The sequence below is a fragment of the Clupea harengus genome, chromosome 10, assembly GCF_900700415.2.
Source record: "Clupea harengus chromosome 10, Ch_v2.0.2, whole genome shotgun sequence".
In the NCBI taxonomy this organism is placed as follows: domain Eukaryota; kingdom Metazoa; phylum Chordata; class Actinopteri; order Clupeiformes; family Clupeidae; genus Clupea; species Clupea harengus.
In genome coordinates, this window is record NC_045161.1 from 16,274,407 (window position 1) to 16,292,971 (window position 18,565).

General features: G+C 42.1%; 2 protein-coding genes across 2 annotated transcripts; one reads left to right on the plus strand and one right to left on the minus strand.

Annotated features, from left to right (window-relative positions):
• Positions 1-16,002, plus strand: LOC105898326 (oxysterol-binding protein-related protein 1-like). Its single transcript, XM_031575585.2, has 18 exons — positions 1-120; positions 930-1,011; positions 3,817-3,923; positions 5,100-5,262; positions 5,903-6,110; positions 9,008-9,083; positions 9,308-9,442; positions 9,852-9,949; positions 10,241-10,423; positions 10,805-10,912; positions 11,227-11,316; positions 11,568-11,691; positions 11,834-11,953; positions 12,524-12,647; positions 13,011-13,101; positions 13,665-13,685; positions 14,244-14,363; positions 14,495-16,002. Exons 2-17 carry the CDS (start codon positions 984-986, stop codon positions 14,344-14,346), a joined length of 1,779 nt encoding a protein of 592 aa, XP_031431445.1. The 5' UTR covers positions 1-120; positions 930-983; the 3' UTR covers positions 14,347-14,363; positions 14,495-16,002.
• A 382-nt stretch (positions 16,003-16,384) lies between these two features.
• On the minus strand, positions 16,385-18,544 carry LOC122133235. Its single transcript, XM_042708989.1, has 6 exons — positions 18,514-18,544; positions 18,409-18,426; positions 17,764-18,045; positions 17,511-17,681; positions 17,046-17,414; positions 16,385-16,854 (listed from the first exon to the last, which is right to left on the minus strand). Exons 1-6 carry the CDS (start codon positions 18,542-18,544, stop codon positions 16,385-16,387), a joined length of 1,341 nt encoding a protein of 446 aa, XP_042564923.1.
• Positions 18,545-18,565: the final 21 nt, after the last annotated feature.

Sequence of the window (18,565 nt, forward strand, 5' to 3'; positions counted from 1 at the left end):
CTTGATGCTCTGGAGGAGCATGCCGCTTACAGCACGCACTACCACACCCAGGAGCAGGCCTGCGAGGAGGAGGAGGAGGAAGAGGTCGTGTCACTGATCGATCTCAACGACTCATTGCAGGTAAGCAGCAGGCGCACTCTGTCCACCCCCCCCCCCCCCACCCCTCTGCTCCTCTCCCTCTTTGTTTGTCACTCTCCCATTCTCTGTCTCCATTGCATACTCAATCCTTGTCAGTCACTTTTCCCAGTCTACTGAGCACAGATAAATGTCAGCCCCCCCCCTCCAACTGGGGAAAGAGACACAAAAGAATGCCTTATTGAGATTCTAGGTTGCATCGTGGTGTCATTTTCCTTTAAAGCCGGCCATTGTCTGTTTTATCTCTCTCTCTCTCTCTGATTATAAATGGCAGTGTTACGGTGCATGGCTTGATCTGATTTTTTTGCTGGCTGCGCTCTGAGAATTTGAGGAGCGCGGTTTCTTTTTGCTGTGCTGCAGCCAAGGGAGACCGCTGTAATTCTCACCCAGACATCTGTATAGTCCTGGTCATCCCTGAAAAGGCGGTCTGATTGCTCATTTATCATCCTGACTTTGATTTTGGGATTACAGAGCCAAATTAAGTCTCCCCAGGGAATGTGTCAGCCTTCACTGATTCAAAGATTTTGGCCAGGCTCAGGTTGCCCGTATCCGCTCAGGAGGAGTCTGTGCTAATGTTTTTAGTTGTGAAGCTTTGATTGACAGCCTCTCTCAGCATTCTCAGCATCTAACCGGTTATGCACATGAGGGTACTGAAAATAATTAAATGAAAACGTTTGTGTATGTTTGTGTTTGTAACCATGACAACAAAAGAGGAACCTGTGAACTTACCCTTTCTGCCTCTCTCTCTCTCTCTGTCTCTCCGTCTCTCTGTCTCTCATTCTCCCCCTTCACAGAGAGCTGAGACATATCATAAGAGGCTGGAGACAGAAGTGCTAACCTTCCTCTCTATGGTGAAAGAGAATGGACTGGCTGAAAGTAAGAGTATTCACTATCCACTATCCTCACTCTACTGTTGGCTCCCTTTCCTCCCCAGGCAATGTTTATTAGGCAATGAGTAGATCATGTTTATTGCCAAACTAAAACAATAGATGTTTCTGGGTTAGCACAAGTTTAAATGTGGTAATGAAGTCACCACTACCCCTCTGACCTCTCTGACCTCCACCTAAACCCCCTCAATCCCCTCTCCACTCTTTTACTCAGCGTGAGAATGGGGCACACACATGCCATCTTGGGGGAGAACGTTTTTGACTGATGAAAAGCAGAGAGTGGCCATTTTCAGAGTATGATTGCGCAGCACTCGATAGTCAGAGAATAGATTTTTTTTTTCCTGGAAGCATATTTTCAACTGATGGCCATGAGATGTAGAAAGACATGCTTTAAGGCATGAATCTGTGGAAACAAGAGTGTAATTTATTTGGTTTAATAAGTGTTTATCAGTATCCTTCATTATGGTCACATAAAGTACTGCCTGAAGCTATAATCATTAATTCATTTTACAATGTGCAATTATATTTTGTTAATGTTCAGCTTTGGCTGGGCTTCAGTCTGGTGCCCCCCATCAAATCAACAAGTGGAGATGAGTTTAGGTGATGAGAATGGTGATGGTGTTATTTCAAATCTGTCACTGACAGTATGGTCTGCAGTCAAAGAGATTTAGCGGAGACAAATAATTGGACTTGTTTTATCATTTTATCATAAGTGTGTATTGAAGTTTTAAAAAAACTAAGCATGAAAATACTTGATGGGGAAGGGGATGTTTTGGGTCTTCACACAGACAGGTTCATGAACTCTGATTTACTGTCTTGCTCTGCTTATCTGCCTAATCTCATAGCTACAAACTTATCATTTTTATTTTTATCAACATCCATTGGCAATGCACCAAACCAAACAAAGGTTCAGTTGAATCCTTCCAGATCACAGTAAAGTCAGTGGAAATATGTGGAGTGGCAGCTCCGGGATGCTGTCAGCTAGGGGCTCAGTCAGGGAGAAACTGTATTATGATTTTTGACAACTGAAACATTTCCCAGGGGATAATGAGACATGAAAGTTTGTTTATATATATATATATATGTATATGTCACATCAGCCTGTCATGGTGGCATGAATGTGTTTTCAGTATTTTTCTCAAAGGTGCAAATTTGATCCCATCTCAGTGGCAGGTACTCCCCATGCCTGGGGGTAACACTGACAGTTCAAAGTGTGTAGCTCTGAAGGAGACAAAACAGAGTTTATGTCAATTCATATCTTTGAAGGGAAAATGGCTGTTAAGGGGCTTCCACTTATGATACAACTACTCTGGCACTGTGGTATAAATCTAACAAGTAGGATGTTCTGTTGATTTATCAGGTGACATTTATAGTCATAGTTAAGGTATTTAGCAAACGACTTAGAAAATATTACATAAAAAACGGTAAAAACAACAATGAGAAATAAATAATAAAACTATTTTTATATTTAGTGACAAGGATCTGGAATCTTTTACTTAATTTAGGACTGAGCTTGAAAATAATGTGTGTATACACACATAAATCACTGTCAAATGCTGTATATCATGGTTCTTAACAATGTCACATTATTTCCAGCGTTGTTGATATTAAGTGCAAGATGGAGCCAAAATCCGAGTACATCCCATTTTGTTAACCTGTTAATGGTGTCCTGTTTATTTGGCCAGAGGGCGGTAAAAAGTATAATAGGTCACTAGATGCTAACATTTGGTTCTGGTCTGTTTGTACTAATAGCCATGCAGTTTTCTTAAGGGTTTTTGATAAAGGTAGCTAGCTGTGTTCCCAGTGGGTATGTAAACAAAGCTTGGTTCATTTGCATCAAAGTTATCTGAGTAGACCTTTGAGAGACCTGTTATGCTACGCACTGTCAACCTCTCCAGGTACTTAAATTAAGCTAGAGTAGACTGCACCACCATTAGCTTCGATCCTTAAATAATTTATTTTCTTTGCAATTAAATTAACAGAGCATGCCATGAACACATTACATCATCAGTATAGTGTCTTTTATTATTTAAGTGGTGACAAATTATCCAGCTTCACACTCACCAAAAAAACAATGACTCTTGAAACAAAAACTGATATTTAGTGAAGAGGTGAATATTAACACTTATCTCTGCTTGCCCATTTCATCTCTCTTTTTCTCATTGCATTGTTAAAGGGATATTTCACCTGGAAATTACAGATTTCCATTATCTATTCATCCCCTTGCTAGCAGAACCCTGTATTACATTTCGTTTTCGAAAGAGAAGGACTTACACAGCAAAGTGCCACTTATTATAAAGCATAATTCCAGGGGGGTGGATGATGGTCTTTTCTCTCTCTGGACACTGACATTTAGTTGGATAACTCGTTTTGTACTGCACTGACAAGCAACTGCTGACTACAAGCATGAGAATAGGTAGATTATTGCTATCCCCATATGAGACGGAAGTTGATCAGATCTGTTTATATGCAAATAATAATGTATTAATAGTCAAACATGAGTGTATGGCAGTGTTTTGCATTGGATATCAAAAGCGAATATCAGTGAGGCACTCAGTGGAATTATCTTGCTTTGTGCATCAGTGCATCAGTGCCCAAACAGAACCCAGGATGAACCATGATCACTCTGCACTGCTGAACAAGTGAAGCAAAAAAGCGTCAACATTATTCTGTTAAGTGATGGTTTATCTTTTAATAAGCAGCATGCTGTCATTGGCGACGCTCTGGTGACATCTTCAGGAAATTCAAGAGCCGAGCGGCCGATCGACTGACGGGGTGCTTTTGTTTTCCCTAGGGCTTCCTGTGGACATGGTGCAAAAAGTACGGGACGTTTGCGAGCTCTCCAACGAGACGTGTACTGCCCTGCAGCAGTGCGTCAATCTCTTCTCCAAACAGGAAGGGGTATGTGGCACAATCGCATTTGTACATATGGGAAAGCACTCCTAACTTCTTTAGGTGGGGAAGGATTTGTTAATCGCCAGTTCAGTTCACAAAAAAACATAAACAATGCTATCTTTCCTTAGTTTGTTTATCAGCAAACCGAGCATGTTTTTGGATGTTGCCTCAGTAGTCTAAACCTGATAACGTTATCTTCTCACTGTAGTTAACAGAACATTAAAAGGATAAACATCAATCATCACACTTTGTCATTAAAAGACAGCTGTCTTTACTGTTGGACTGTTGTGGCGTCTGCAAGCAAACACCATGGGCAGAGTGACAGAGTGGCGTTGGCTGGGAGCAGACAGGGAAATGTCTGTAGCATGTTAGGCACCTTTAGGCTAGGAGAGTGTTAAGTGATGTTCGACGGGGCCATGGTCACTGGGGGGGGGGGAGTGGTGAGTGGTGCTTGCGGGTCATGTGGCCGTTGCGTTTTGGCCCGCGGCAGGCCTGGTGGTTCAGCAGGCTGTTTATGTGTGTGTCACTGGCTCATTTCTCCATTCATTGCTGTCACATGATCTTCCCCCATAGCAGGTGGTATTGTATGACTTTGTGGACATTTGATGCACTGGCCTTTAGACTTTTCCTCAGTCTCATTTGTATGTGTGTAGAATTGTACAAGTGTGTATGTGAGTGTGTCTGTGTGTATGTCTTTGACTCTTTCTGCTTGTGTGTGTGAATGTATATGTTCCAGTGTTTCTGTTAGCAAACTTTGTTGCTATGATATCATTTTAAAATCTTAATTGTATCCATCAGAACGTTGGGTTTTTGGATGTCTAAACACATCCTACAACTGACTGAAGACTAGGAGTTAAAACAGAGAAAAGCTATGCTAGTTTATCAAGGCATTATCTTGACATGCCCTCGTGTGCTATCAGAAAATCGTCTTGAATGTTTGGCAAGTAGACTAGATCACCTTTTATCTGGTTCTCAAAAGTCATCCATTACAGATTATAAAGTTTGATAAATGTTATCGGTTTTTAACCTGTTGCATCCCATCTCTTACCCTATGCCAATTATTGTGTGTTTGTGTCACTGTGTCTGTGTCTGTGTGTGTGTGTGTGTGTCTGTGTCTGTGTCTGTGTCTGTGTCTGTGTCTGTGTCTGTGTGTGTGTGTGTGTGTGCGCGCACGTATGCTAGGCACGGAGCCAGAAGCTGGTACAGGAAGTGGAGAAGAATAAGATCCTATCGGAGGCTCTACAGACTCTGGCCACAGAGCACCATGAGCTGGAGCAGTCCGTCGTCAAGGGCTCATCACAGCGCAGCGCCCTCAGTGAAGACGAGTTTTATGATGCCCTCTCTGGTGAGAATGGGTGGCTGTGGTGGTGGGCGATGTGGGTTCGAGGGGTGGGGGATGGGTAGATGGAGCACATCGGGGTTGTATCAGTCATGATTGTGATGGTGGTGATTAGGAAGATTACTATAAGCACACAGGGGAATCATATGTATCAGAGAAACAGAGAAGGTGATGGTTACACTGAGAACTGTACTAGAAAATATGTGAACTGCCATTAATTGCTGGCCCTTATATTGTGATGAGATCAGTTTTTATGTTTGTTTTGAGGAGGGTACACAACACTGTAGTATTTATTGTCTTCTGTTATTTTCCATTATTTGGTCAGTATCTCCTAACATTGCAATAGTAATTAAAAGACAGGCTGTTGTTGTCAGATGGTGAAGTCAGACTTCCCAATACGAGAGACAGACCTTGCATCTACTAAATGGGGGATCCATCGATCTGCTTTAAAGTTGTGTGAAAAAGCTTGATATTACCTAATAGTGACTAGCAGGTGTGCACTCGCGACTTTAACCCCGAAAAATGCGTTGGTGCGAGCGCCCTTTAAATGCCACGCGATACCCCGCTCAGGTTTCCAAAGGTGTTGGATGCAGCCAAGGACACCCCATCCCTCTAAACACATGCCACTGCGCCTCTCCCCTACTAGACTCCGAGTCCGAGCGCTCGTTGAGCGGCTTCGAGACGCTGGCCAGCCGCTCCGTCGACGAAGAGGAGGACAACAACGAGGAAGAGGAGGAAGGCTCCGAACTCTTCCGCAGTACGCGCAGCCGCCCCGTCACCAGGATGTCGCAGGAGGATCGCCGTGGTGATGAAGAGGACGAGGACACCAGGCCTAATGGCGTGAAGAAGCACAGGTAAAGTGCGTCACAGTGCTTCACGCCACACACTCATGCATGCGACAAACATTCCTTAACTTGCTCACACACAGTGACTGTACTAAAACCTTGCTTTTGCTCTCTGTGGAGTGTGGTGTACAGTGGTAAACCAACTTTAATGGCCTGTTTAGTCACCAGTTATAGGTTTTGGCCAGGCTAAACACGCAATCTATAAGTCTAATTGATTTTTCCCCCCCCCCACTCTTTAAGTCTGAGCCTGATTGCAAAACAGCATCTGCACGTATGGCGGCATTGTTGTTGCTAGTAAAATCTTGCGAGTGAATAATTTAGGCTGGATCAGGCAGAGGAGGGTCTCACAATGAAACGGTGCGCTTAAAGATTGATGAGCTTACCGTGTAACGTCGTAATTTGAACTGTGAAAGCACCCTGTGTTGACTGACATGCTTAGAGTCTGTTGCTGAGTGATTGATGGCTGGAGCAGTTTCATGAAAAGTATTAGTCTACCGATGGCCACAGTGAACAGTGAATGGCATTACGGTGTTTACAGGTCTCATCTTAAACTGTGAAAAAACACTTTACCCCCCCCCTTTTGTTTCATAAAACTTTGGAATCAAAGGCTTTACACATTTTGAGTATAACTGATTACAAACTATTACATTTAGATGCATTTCAGACATAAAGCAATACTATACAACCAGTATTTTCCCTAAAATAAGTTTCAGCATAAACATGTGTCATTCAGAGAGTGGAAATGTAGGGCTATTGCAAGGAGCCCAATAAATCAATAAAAACATAAATGATAATCAATAAATCAATGATAATCCTCCGCTTCTGTACTATTGCCTACGTAACTTGACTGACAGAGCAAGGCACATGCAAACCAGTGGCACCTGTACATTCTGAAATCTAAAGTCTAGACGATCAATGGCAGATATTCTTAGCAGCCATTTGATTTGAGCTTTAATTCTTTCTCTTTGAGTTTCTCTCTTTATCTAATAGTCCCCTCTAAAAGTTGGCCTATGCTTAACGTTCTGTTTTTAGATGGCAGTCTTTCCCCAACACTGTCACTTGAAGCACATTTTGAGGCAATAGTTGTGGTCAGTTGCACTGTAGAAATGAACATCAGTACTTCCAAACTGATCTTCCAACTCTGACCTCTGACCTTTCCCCTGTCACTAACACTGCTGCAAGTGTGCATAGCAGAAGTGCATGTGCTTACGATGATTGCCCTGAGTTAAAAGAGCAGGATCCCATGGGCCCCTTACCTGAACGTGATCTGACTAGAGGCATGGTTCATCTGAATAAGAGATAAAGCATCCTTTTACCTGTCAGACCAAGGATGCAGTCTAGACAACTGGTAACACTTAAGAGAGCATTATGGTGAACCACAGGAACTACTTTGTGGAACTACAGTGGGGAAAATAAGTATTTGAACCCCTGCCGATTTCGCAAGTTTGGCCACTTGCAAAGAAATGTGTGATCTTTAATTGTAATAGTAGGTGTATTTTAACAGTGAGAAACAATATCAACAAAAAAATCCAGAAAACTGCATTTTATAACATTTATGACTTAATTTGCATTTGATGCAGAAAATAAGTATTTGAACCCCTAGCAAAACATGACTTAGTACTTGATGGAATAACCCTTGTTGGCAAGCACAGACGTCAGACTTTTCTTGTAGTTGGTCACCAGGTTTACACACATCTCAGGAGGGATTTTGGTCCACTCCTCTTTGCAGATCCTCTCCAAATCCTTAAGGTTGCGTTTTCAATGGGAGGGAATGAGGGAATGAGCTTCAAGCCCAATATTCCACATTACATGGCCCCATCCATAGTCCCCTCGATGCAGTGGAGTCGTCCTGTACCCTTGGCAGAGAAACAGCCCCAAAGCATAATGTTTCCACCTCCATGCTTGACGGTGGGGATGGTGTCATATTCAGCATTTTTCCCCCTCCAAACGCGGCAAGTTCAGTTGATGCCAAAGAGCTTGATTTTGGTCTCATCTGACCACATCCTGTCTCCCAATCCTCCTTAGAATCATCAAGTGTTCATTGGCAAACTTCAGACGGCCCTGTACATGTGCTTCCTTGAGCAGGGGGACCTTGCGAGTTCTGCAGTACTTCAAACCATTACGGCGTAGTGTGTTGCCAATGGTTTTCTTGGTGACTGTGGTCCCAGCTGCCTTGAGATCATTCACAAGCTCCCCCTGTGTAGTTCTGGGGTTATTCTGCACCTTTCGGATGATCACCGATACCGCACGAGGGGATATCTTGCATGGAGCCCCAGACCTAGAGCGATGGACAGTTGTTTGGTGTTGCTTCCATTTACGAATAATCGCACCAATAGTTGTCTGCTTCTCACCAAGCTGCTTGCCGATGGTTTTGTAACCCATTCCAGCCTTGTGCAGGTCTACAATCTTATCTCTGACGTCCTTGGTCAACTCTTTGGTCTTGCCCATGGTGGTGAGGTTGAAGGTGTGAAGTATGATTCTTTGGACAGGTTTCTTTTATACACGTCACCAGTTGAGATCAGCTGTATCTTGTTAGGCCTAATGAGGACTAATCTGTGTGCTTCTTGGGCACATAACTGGTCATACTTATACAATACTTATTTTCTGCATCAAATACAAATAAAGTCATAAATGTTATAAAATGCAGTTTTCTGGATTTGTTTGTTGATATTCTATTTCTCACTGTTAAAATACACCTACCATTACAATTATAGATCACACATCTCTTTGCAAGTGGCCAAACTTGTGAAATCGGCAGGGGTTCAAATACTTATTTTCCCCACTGTACATTGTGGTGAACCACAGGAACTACTTTTGTCATTTTGTGATCCAGTCCCCTGTATTTGTGTTTGAACGTCTGTGTGTGTGTGTGTGTGTGTGTGTGTGTGGTGCACATTTATCTGCAGAACGACTTTGCCAGCACCCATGTTCTCCAGAAATGACTTCAGCATCTGGAGTATTCTGCGGAAGTGCATTGGAATGGTGAGATTCCATTGGGATAGCTCTCTAATTTCAAATTGAAAACGGTCACACATATGTTCATGCACGACACGTCAGAAGACCGGTGCTGATTGGACTCACGCTATCTCTCTTTCTCTCTCTTTCTCTCCCTCTCTCCTCCCTTTTTCCTTCCTTTCTCTCTGTTTCTTCTCTCCCTCTCTGACTGTCCATCTCTCTCCATCTGTCTCCTCTCTTGCCACCTTCAGGAGCTGTCTAAGATCACGATGCCCGTCATCTTTAATGAGCCCCTCAGCTTCCTTCAAAGGCTGTCCGAGTACATGGAGCACACGTACCTCATTCACCAAGCCAACGTCTCCACAGACTCCATCGAGAGAATGAAGGTGAGGAGAGAACACTCCGAAAGGCTCCTTTATCTTAAAACTGCACCAAATCTTTTTTTCGCCATTTTCAATTCCATTATTCACAGGCTGGGTTTTAGGCTTGGCTATACCTCTTGAATTGACTCATTGAGTCATGTAAAAACAAACGGTGAGAAGAAAATAACTGGGGTAAATTGGGATAGCATGAATATCTAGACAGCTCACATTGCCTTTTCAAAGCATCCTTCACAGGGTCAGTGATGCATCCTTTTTGCCACCATTTTTGAAATTCTTCAGACGTCACTCTCTGCTATGCTGGAATTGCACCATTTTGTGTGAATGTGTCATTTAAAGAGCAATCTCTCAGTTGCACGTCTGATCCCTGCTGTGTGTGTGTTGACGTCCTGGTTTGACCCCTGGTTTGTTGCAGTGTGTCGCAGCGTTTGCCGTGTCTGCTGTGGCCTCTCAGTGGGAGAGGACAGGGAAACCATTCAACCCCCTGCTAGGGGAGACCTATGAGCTAGTCAGGTAAGAGCCATTCAACCCCCTACTAGGGGAGACCTATGAGCTAATCAGGTAAGAGCAGCTACTGTCACTCACTTGAGTTTCATTTCAGATTGGGTCTTAGGTTGTTTGTTTGTTCTCCTCTTGGTTGACCTCCTTGCTTTTTATTCTTTCTTATCATCCTCCTGGCTTTTTCCCATCTTTTTCCTGTCCCCCGCCTCTGACCCTTTTTTTCCCCTTTCTCTCGTTCTTTTCTCTTGTTCTTCATCTCTCTCTCTCTCTCTCTTTCTCTCTCTTTCTCCCACCTCCTCACAGAGAGGACCTGGGATTCAGACTGGTCTCGGAGCAGGTGAGCCACCACCCTCCAGTGAGCGCCTTCCATGCAGAGGGGCTCCAGAACGACTTTGTGTTCCACGGCTCCATCTACCCCAAGCTGAAGTTCTGGGGCAAGAGTGTGGAGGCAGAGCCCAAAGGCATCATCACCCTAGAGCTTCCCAAGTAAGCAGACATATTAATAGTCCTTCATATTGCACACTAATGATAATAATAATGACCGCAATTATTATTATTATGACACAAACACAAAGGTAGTTTTGCAAATGAACAAACCACAATTAAAAAGCAGGAAATGTAAGAGAACATAAATGGAGTCCACTTATAAAAATGCTCAATAGTCGAAATCGTAAAACTGCAATTTAGAATAGAGAATGTAACACTCACATTCATTTTGTCCTGCATTTGCACTAAGTGTCATTTAGAACAGTTTGTTCAGTATTCTTCTGTCATAAACATCGGCAAACATCTCTCTACCACCACATTTCCCCGACAACATGTTTGTTGAGTGAGTAAACAAACGCACACCGCGGTGCTTCCTCACAGATCTAATGAAGCCTTCACATGGACAAACCCCACGTGTTGTGTGCACAACATCATTGTGGGCCAGCTGTGGATCGAGCAGTATGGTACTATGGAGATCATCAACCACCAGTGAGTCATACTACCTTACCAACATCTTAACTGTTTGTGTAATGTTTTTATTGTGACAGTTTTAACAAATGATGCTGTTTGATTTTATGTCTGGGAGTTGGATTATTCCCTGAGGTTGTTTTCTACCAAATATACAGTTATCTGCAAATACTACACAAAATATTTAAGAGTGCTGCTCGGTTTGTTTTTGTTTGATTTGACTTATTTCTTTCTCCAGGCTACTTTGTACCACCAGATTTAAATAGTAGTAATAATAATAATGAAATAACTTGTGAAATAATAAAATAAGTTGAAGGTTTGCAATGTTTTCGCAGAACTGGGGAAAGATGTCATCTAAATTTCAAACCTTGTGGACTCTTTGGTAAAGAGTTGCACAAGGTTGAAGGCTACATCTTAGATAAAAGGTACCTCATGACTGACAGGCTGACTGAGTTTGGAAATCTGTGGAGCAACTGTGTAGCACATGACATGTCTTCCCACAACTTCCCTTATTCATTCTACCATTTCATCTGTTTTTAATCAGATTCTTTCACCATTTTCTGTTTAATTTTTTCATTTGTATTTGGCCATTTTTCATGCTTTTGGTTGATGTTCACTTTTTTCACAATTATGTTTAATTCAGTAAAAAGAAGCTGTGTAATTATGTTTAATGCAGTAAAAAAAAGCTGTGTATGCTGTATGGAAAGTGGACAGAATGCTTGTACACAGTGGACCCTGCAGCATTTGAAGCCCATAAGACGAATGACAAGAAGGCTGCAGAGGAAAAGAGCAACAGACCGGTGTGTTTTTGACTGCTGTTTCTTAAATCTTTCATAAATATTAATATTCATCATGATTGAGGTTAGCAAGGAATCGCAACTAAACTAAACACAAGGTTTTAGTGCTGAGTGACCTTTGACCTGTTTCCCACTGTCTCATCAGTGCCCGGGCGGAGGAGGGGAGTCTGACGCCGGCCCGTTACCTGAGAATGACACTGTGGAGTTGATCCCTGGCAGCCAGCTGCTCTGGAGGATAGCAGCCAGGCCACCCAACTCCACAGAGGTCAGCCAGAGGTCGCTCTCCTCTCAGACCACCCCACAGCAGTTTCATACTATGACATGGTCGTTCCATTCTACAGGCACATGGGAAAGGAGGGGTTTTATTTTGCGTTTTATCAAATGGCAACAAAAGGGAAGAGAGGTGCTGTTGCTCTGCTGGTGGAGTCATTGGACTCCTGTCAAGGAGGGCACTAGAACTAGAAAATATATACTGAAAATGTGGTATAAGCGTATAAGTTTTATGAAGTTGATCCATTACTGGAGAGTTGAATGAATAACATAGACTATCCAATCTATCCAGTTCCTCTGTTTTAATACAAGTTTCAAGGGGGTTGATATAGCCTTCTCTGTTGTCTCTCTTTCCCCAATATATTCAATTACAAATGTAAAAGATAACCTACTGGCTATCTAATCCATCATGAGGTTGATTAAATAAACATAAAGGTATCCTTGCATAGAGTGGACATTTACTTTGACACAAGCCTGTGAAGGCTGGCAGTTTTGCCTGGTTCTATAACACACATTGCATCTTCTCTGTTTTCTCACCCATTCTGTCTTTCTGTCTTGCCTCCAGATGTACAGCTTCACTATGTTTGCCATGCAGCTGAATGAGTTGGATAAGGAGATTGAGGAAGTTATCCCCAAGACTGATTGCAGACTGAGACCAGACATACGGGCCATGGAAAAAGGAGACATTGGTTGGCTTCTGCTGTTTTATTCTGCACTTACTTTTACATTTAGTCATTTAGCAGACGCTTTTGTCCAAAGCGACATACAAGGGAGAGAACAGTCAAGCTACGAGCTACAAGTTACGAGCTACTTGACATTATTACTCGGATTGTTTGGGCTTTTGTACACTCTTGAGAAATAACACAACTTTATACTACAAGTGGTGTGGGCTTACAAACCCATTTTTTTTCCCAAAATGTTAACCTTGTCTCTTTAAAGGGCTGTCGGCAATGCTGTTCCCAATCGCGCTGCTTTATTCCAAAGTGCTGAAAGTTTTCAGATCTTGTGTTTTTGCAAGGTCATTCTTAAACCATCCATTTCCCTCAACACAGACTTGGCAAGTGAGGAGAAGAAGAGGTTAGAGGAGAAACAGAGGGTAGCGCGTAAGAAACGCTCCCCGACAAACGAGGAATGGAAGACTAAGTGAGTGCACCATCCCTCTTCCCTACAGCAAAAACAAAGCAGACCTCATCAAGTGTCTGTCTCTCTTGTACTCAGAAGATTCACACTATTATATTTGGACTACTTGAAATAAGTATTAATCATTAGTTCAGTATTAATCAGTGCAGATGTATTGCAACAAGTAGAAAACTCAAAAATGAAAATGTCCTGCATAATCTGTGCTTGGAAAGTGAACCTGCTGTTGAGGTAATGAAAAAGACAAAACCCTGATCACCCAAGTCTGAATACAAGATGGCGACATGTTGACACGTTCATTTCATTGCAGAATTAGCTGTGATTAGTGTCATGCAATGTTCATCTCTTGAGCTGTGGATACCGATGGGCGGGGAAGTTAAGAGACCATTGCTATGCTATTACCAGCCTACAGCTGTGGTGGCACGCCAGAGGGCCATCGTTTCATGCTTACTAATGTTATAAAGTTGGTATGTGGAATCTGCATTTCATTCAACTGAAAGCTCATATCTGGTTTTCTCTCTCGCCGTCTCACTGCTTGCCCTGCCTCCCACTCGCCGTGGCGAACACAGAGGCCCGGCCCTCGGTCCCAGGTTTGACTCTCTCTCTCTCTCTCTCTCTCTCTCTCTCTCTTTCCCTCTGCCTCTCTGCTTCCTGGTCTTGGCATGCTTCCATTGAGCCAGTGATGGTAGTCTTTGAATGAAGTTTGAGTGAGAATGGAAAGCGCCTATTCAGGTTTTCAAGTTTTAATGTTACCACTGCTTCAGTCACGAAAGACGTTAATACATTTGTTTTACTGCATCATCGACTAATGGTCTCAGTTTCTCAGAAGTTACAGAAACATCAATGCATCAATTTACAGGATTTATCCACACAGTTCTATATGATCCTTTAAATGCTTACGCATATACATTGATGTTCAGTCCACATGGTTTGTGGAGGAGTGTATTATATTTGCACCTGACAGAAGGAGCAAAAGGCTCTGCTCTGATCTACTCCTGTTCAGCTAAAATAATGGCGCCCTCTACTGGTCAACATGTACACTAAAGTAACATCAAAAAGCTATGTTGATATACTGTAAAAGCAGCATTTGGTGACAGCTGTGATGGGGTAGTTTGCATTATTAAATGTTTGGCCCTTTCTGTCAACAGATGGTTTCAACAGAGTCCGAATCCCCATAACGGAGCTCAGGACTGGATCTTCTCCAGTGGTTACTGGGACAGAAACTACAGCCAGCTGCCTGACATTTACTAAGAAACACCGATTCCAAGGTGTTTCCTCAAATTCTGTTTGTATTCTGTGTCTTGTTTGTTTTTCGTAGGTGGTGAACTGTGCATGCAAGGCACAGTGATTTTGACTTACCCCATAACATTCCAAACCTGTCTGTGCTGCTCTCCAATAGATGTTGCTGTGAATGGAAATGACAGCAGCATTGTGAAAGCAACCCTCAGATGTCCCATATTTAACTTTTTATCCGGCTATCATGTTGCTGTGGCTGTTTCCTGCCCCAGTGTTTGGACTGTTTTGTTTTACTTTTTTCCTTATTTTTTATTTTTTATTTTTTTTTAAGGGATATGACAAGGATGAGGATTGTGATTTAAAAATGCAAGCATCTAATGGCCTTACAGTTACACGATTATATTACAAATGTACTGTACTCGAAAATAGCAATATCCTGTTAAGCAGAAACAATCTTATGCCATTCCAACTGCTGTTTAAAATGCATCACAATTATTACATCAAAAGAGTAAAACATTGAACGCTTATGGGAGTGTTCTTCCAGCCTTTAGTAGACTGTGGCAATTGAGCAGGGTTAATGTCATCAGGGTTGTGGTTTTGTTTGGGACTTTAGTCACCAAGACTTGAGACAAGATCTTGAGTTGTTATTCTCTCTCAATGCTACAGCTCTACGCTACGTGTCTATTTGTGGAAAAACACTTAGTATATGCAAACAGACCTGGAGGTCCATCATCTCATGTGCTGAGGTTATCCCAGTTCGTTCTGGGATGGAGTCAGAGTGTCTGTGTTTGAAAGCTGCTTTCACTTTGTAATGAGTCTGTCACCACCATGTGGTCAGATTAGTGCTGTTGGACATGTGCAGGAATAATCTCTTGATACATGGCTTCATAAATGTTTCGGTACATCCGCCTTTTCTTCATTTTAGTGGTCTTTGCTTTGCTCTGAGTTGTATTTCTGTGTTCATATTCATGTACTTCTGTCCTTTCTCATGTAATTTATGGACACCGAACAACACTATTCTTTGATGAATAGCAGTTGCACCAAGGTGTTGATAAGGATTTGAATGTGGTCATCTTTTATTTAAGAAAAGAAACTAACTAACACTGTGGATCTGTAGATTTGCCTTACTATGGCCCTACACAGATTACTAAATAACAATAAAGGGCCCAGTATTTCAAACTAGAGGTTACGTTTTTGCTGAAGCTGTTGCTAAGTAAAAATGTATCATGTCACTTTACTTTGTAAGAAGTGTGAAAATGTGAGTCTGTAATTTACTAACCTCAGATAGTCAGTACTTTGTCATTTCTGTACATAAAGTACATCTGTGTGTGTCGTGCTGCCTGGATATGAGTGTATGTTTGTAATGGAGAGAGTATGAGTGGAAACGGCTTACCTTTAAAGTGACCTACTGAACAAATGTTAAAAAAAAATTGCAAAAATTACTCTAGTTTGGAAAATGTCTTGCCTTTTAACCACAATAAGTAAAAGTCACCATTGGTCTGCTGATATACATAATGTTACTGGCGATCCATGAATATGTTTATGAAGTCCACCTTCTACTTTATGTACAGATATTGGGAGATGTTTAAGGTCTTGTCTTTATATTTGTTTGGCATGAATATGGACTGTCTTCATGTACACATCACTTAATAAACCATTTAACAATTTGAATTTTCCTAACTCCCGGACAGAAAATGTATACAAGTCCTTTCACTGATAAATTATAATGGTATATGGTAATATATGATAAAAAAAATTTGCCAATATGATACCTTCCGCAATTAAACCTGGCATGTTTTGGGGATCTGTCCATCTGTCAACATTAAAACTGTTGGTACAGTACTGTTACTGTCTGAAGTGAGTAGAAAATCTCACTGACAATTACATTTTCAATGAACATACTATTTATTGAAACTAGTTCACTGGTGTTTATTTCAAAGCCTCTAAGCATACTAAAATGTATGATCACTGTCAATGCCAGGCTGAAGTTGGTCACCAGTAAAGTTAGCTCTTGAAATGGAAAGGCTTGGGAAAAAAAGACAGCTTTTTTCTGTCAATATTCAGAGGATTTCGTTTGGACTTGGCTTGTTCCTGCTGCATTAGAGTCATTGTCCCGATTTACATCCTCAGTGTCCACCACCAACACATAGTCTGGCAGATTGGAGGAGGACCTACTTGGTGGATGAGGAGGCCGGATGACCATCTCACTGGGTCTGAGGGAGTACAGCCCCTGCCCAGGCTTAAAAGCACTGGCTGAAACTAGCTTCCCCCTAATGGGGGCTGAAAGTGATTTCATTCTCCGATGAGGTCGCTCTGCTAGAAGCACAGCCCCTGGCCCAAAGTTTCGGATGTAGGCCTCTCCATTGAATGGAGGTCCAGATAGTACTTGTGTGGAGAACAGCCCTTCGGTTGTCTTCTGCCCTAAGTGGTAGAGAGTCCACATCTTATCCTTTGCAGGTTCTTCAGCCACGTTAGCCATAACACCTCCAAGACTGATATCACGTTCAGTCTGTTTTTCATCATCTAAAACAGAAGAATTTATCACAGGTATTTAAATGCCATTATGCAGTTGGTTCATTGTATTTATATTATATATTCCTAAACACACTACCTCATACAAGCAGGTATGCAGCAGTATAAAACTTTTACTCACAAATGTTAATAACAATTTAACCAAAATTGAAGTCTAAGTCAGACAGACGCACCCTGATTACCAACCGATGAGGATTGGCAAATCACTTGAGGCCTCTTTGGCTCAAGTGTTTTTTCAGTTACTGGCATCCCAGAAGGAGTAATCATCCGTGTGCCCTGATCCTGCAGATTGACTGATGACATCTGTGAGCCCTGGTCAGATGATGCCACTGATTGATGTCCCATATCAATGCCCTGTGGCAATATCCAGGATATCTGAGTCACCTGGTCAATAGAAGGAAGCAATGGTCTTGATTCTTGTTTAGCTACTGGTAGCAATGTTCTTGATGTCTGGGAGGCTTGACTGATTAAAAGGAGTGAAGTTCTAGACATCTGTGTGGCTTTATCAATCCTCGGGAGTGATGATCTGGAAGTTTGTGTTGCCCATTCAGCTGAAGAAAAAAATCAAGAACAGCAAAGGTGTGTCAAAAACGCACTTAAAAAACAAGCATTGGTTGGCTACCGGTGGCATGTTCTGGTCATCTCACCTGTGACAGAAGATGGCTTTGGTGACAACCGAAGAGATTCCCGTCTCTCTGAGGAAGCCATTGCTCTGATTTCCACAATTTCTTGACCATGGAAAGCTTCCGAGCTAAAGATGACTTGAGGTTCAGAATGGCCTCTTAAAGTTGTTTTTGGTGACGGAGGGGATGACCTCTCTAGGGACAGGAAAATAAATCTTTAAAAAATGAATCAAGCTTATAAACTTTCATCCAGTGTCAACCTAACATGTTCACTTACGGAGAACATAGGATGATTTAGGAGACAATCTAGGAGATGTGATTTTCTCCCTTGATAGTGATGGTGTCACCCCAGTACTCTCTTTACTAGGTATTCTGGCAGAAGGTACTCCTAAGGCTGTGACAGATACTGTTGTTTCAGCAGGTATGGTGTCTGCTACACGCTCAGCACAGTCAGTCCTTAAAAATTTCACCGGCGAAGACATCGGTTGTTGATGCAGTTCCTCTACTGATATCACTTCATAAATGTCAGCCTCAGATTCCAAGTCCAAATCCGATGACGCTGTCGAGTGTCAAACATTGAATAAAATTCAACATTGACATTGATCATTCACAAGACAAATCTGTGCCTTCTATTAAAAACAGCAACGAGAACAACCATGCTGCTTCATTACATGTTCTAATAAAACACAGTTAGCCAACCAGCTCTACCCCAACTACCACTGTGCTAGAGACATAATTTAATCTTTACACAGTGATGCTCTTGGATGGTTTGTTATCAAATACCTGCCACACATGTTTTAAAACGTGAAATAGATAGGTCTTCCAGTTGTTCATCAGTTTCTTCCAGCTGCTCTTGAGATAAATCAGCTTTTATATTGGGGAAGGGATACCGATTACTTAATGTACACACAAGATAACTTACACTGGTTGTTCATCAAAGCTGTGTAAATAATGTGTAAAATATGACAGTGTGGATAATTCATGCATGCAATGACTGTACAATTAGACCGACAAGAAAAACACTTACCACACCAGATACCTATAATTTCAGAGACCATAGGGGACAATCCTGGTGATGG

Coding starts and splice junctions, on each gene's coding strand:
- LOC105898326 (XM_031575585.2), top strand. CDS start 984: ATGGTGAAAGAGAATGGACTGGCTGAAA. Junction 1,012..3,816: donor AGAGAATGGACTGGCTGAAA/GTAAGAGTATTC, acceptor TGTTTTCCCTAG/GGCTTCCTGTGGACATGGTG. Junction 13,102..13,664: donor AACGAGGAATGGAAGACTAA/GTGAGTGCACCA, acceptor TGGCGAACACAG/AGGCCCGGCCCTCGGTCCCA.
- LOC122133235 (XM_042708989.1), bottom strand. CDS start 18,544: ATGGTCTCTGAAATTATAGGTATCTGGTGTG. Junction 17,682..17,763: donor TAAATCATCCTATGTTCTCC/GTAAGTGAACAT, acceptor TCCTGTCCCTAG/AGAGGTCATCCCCTCCGTCA. Junction 17,415..17,510: donor AAAGCCATCTTCTGTCACAG/GTGAGATGACCA, acceptor TTTTTTCTTCAG/CTGAATGGGCAACACAAACT.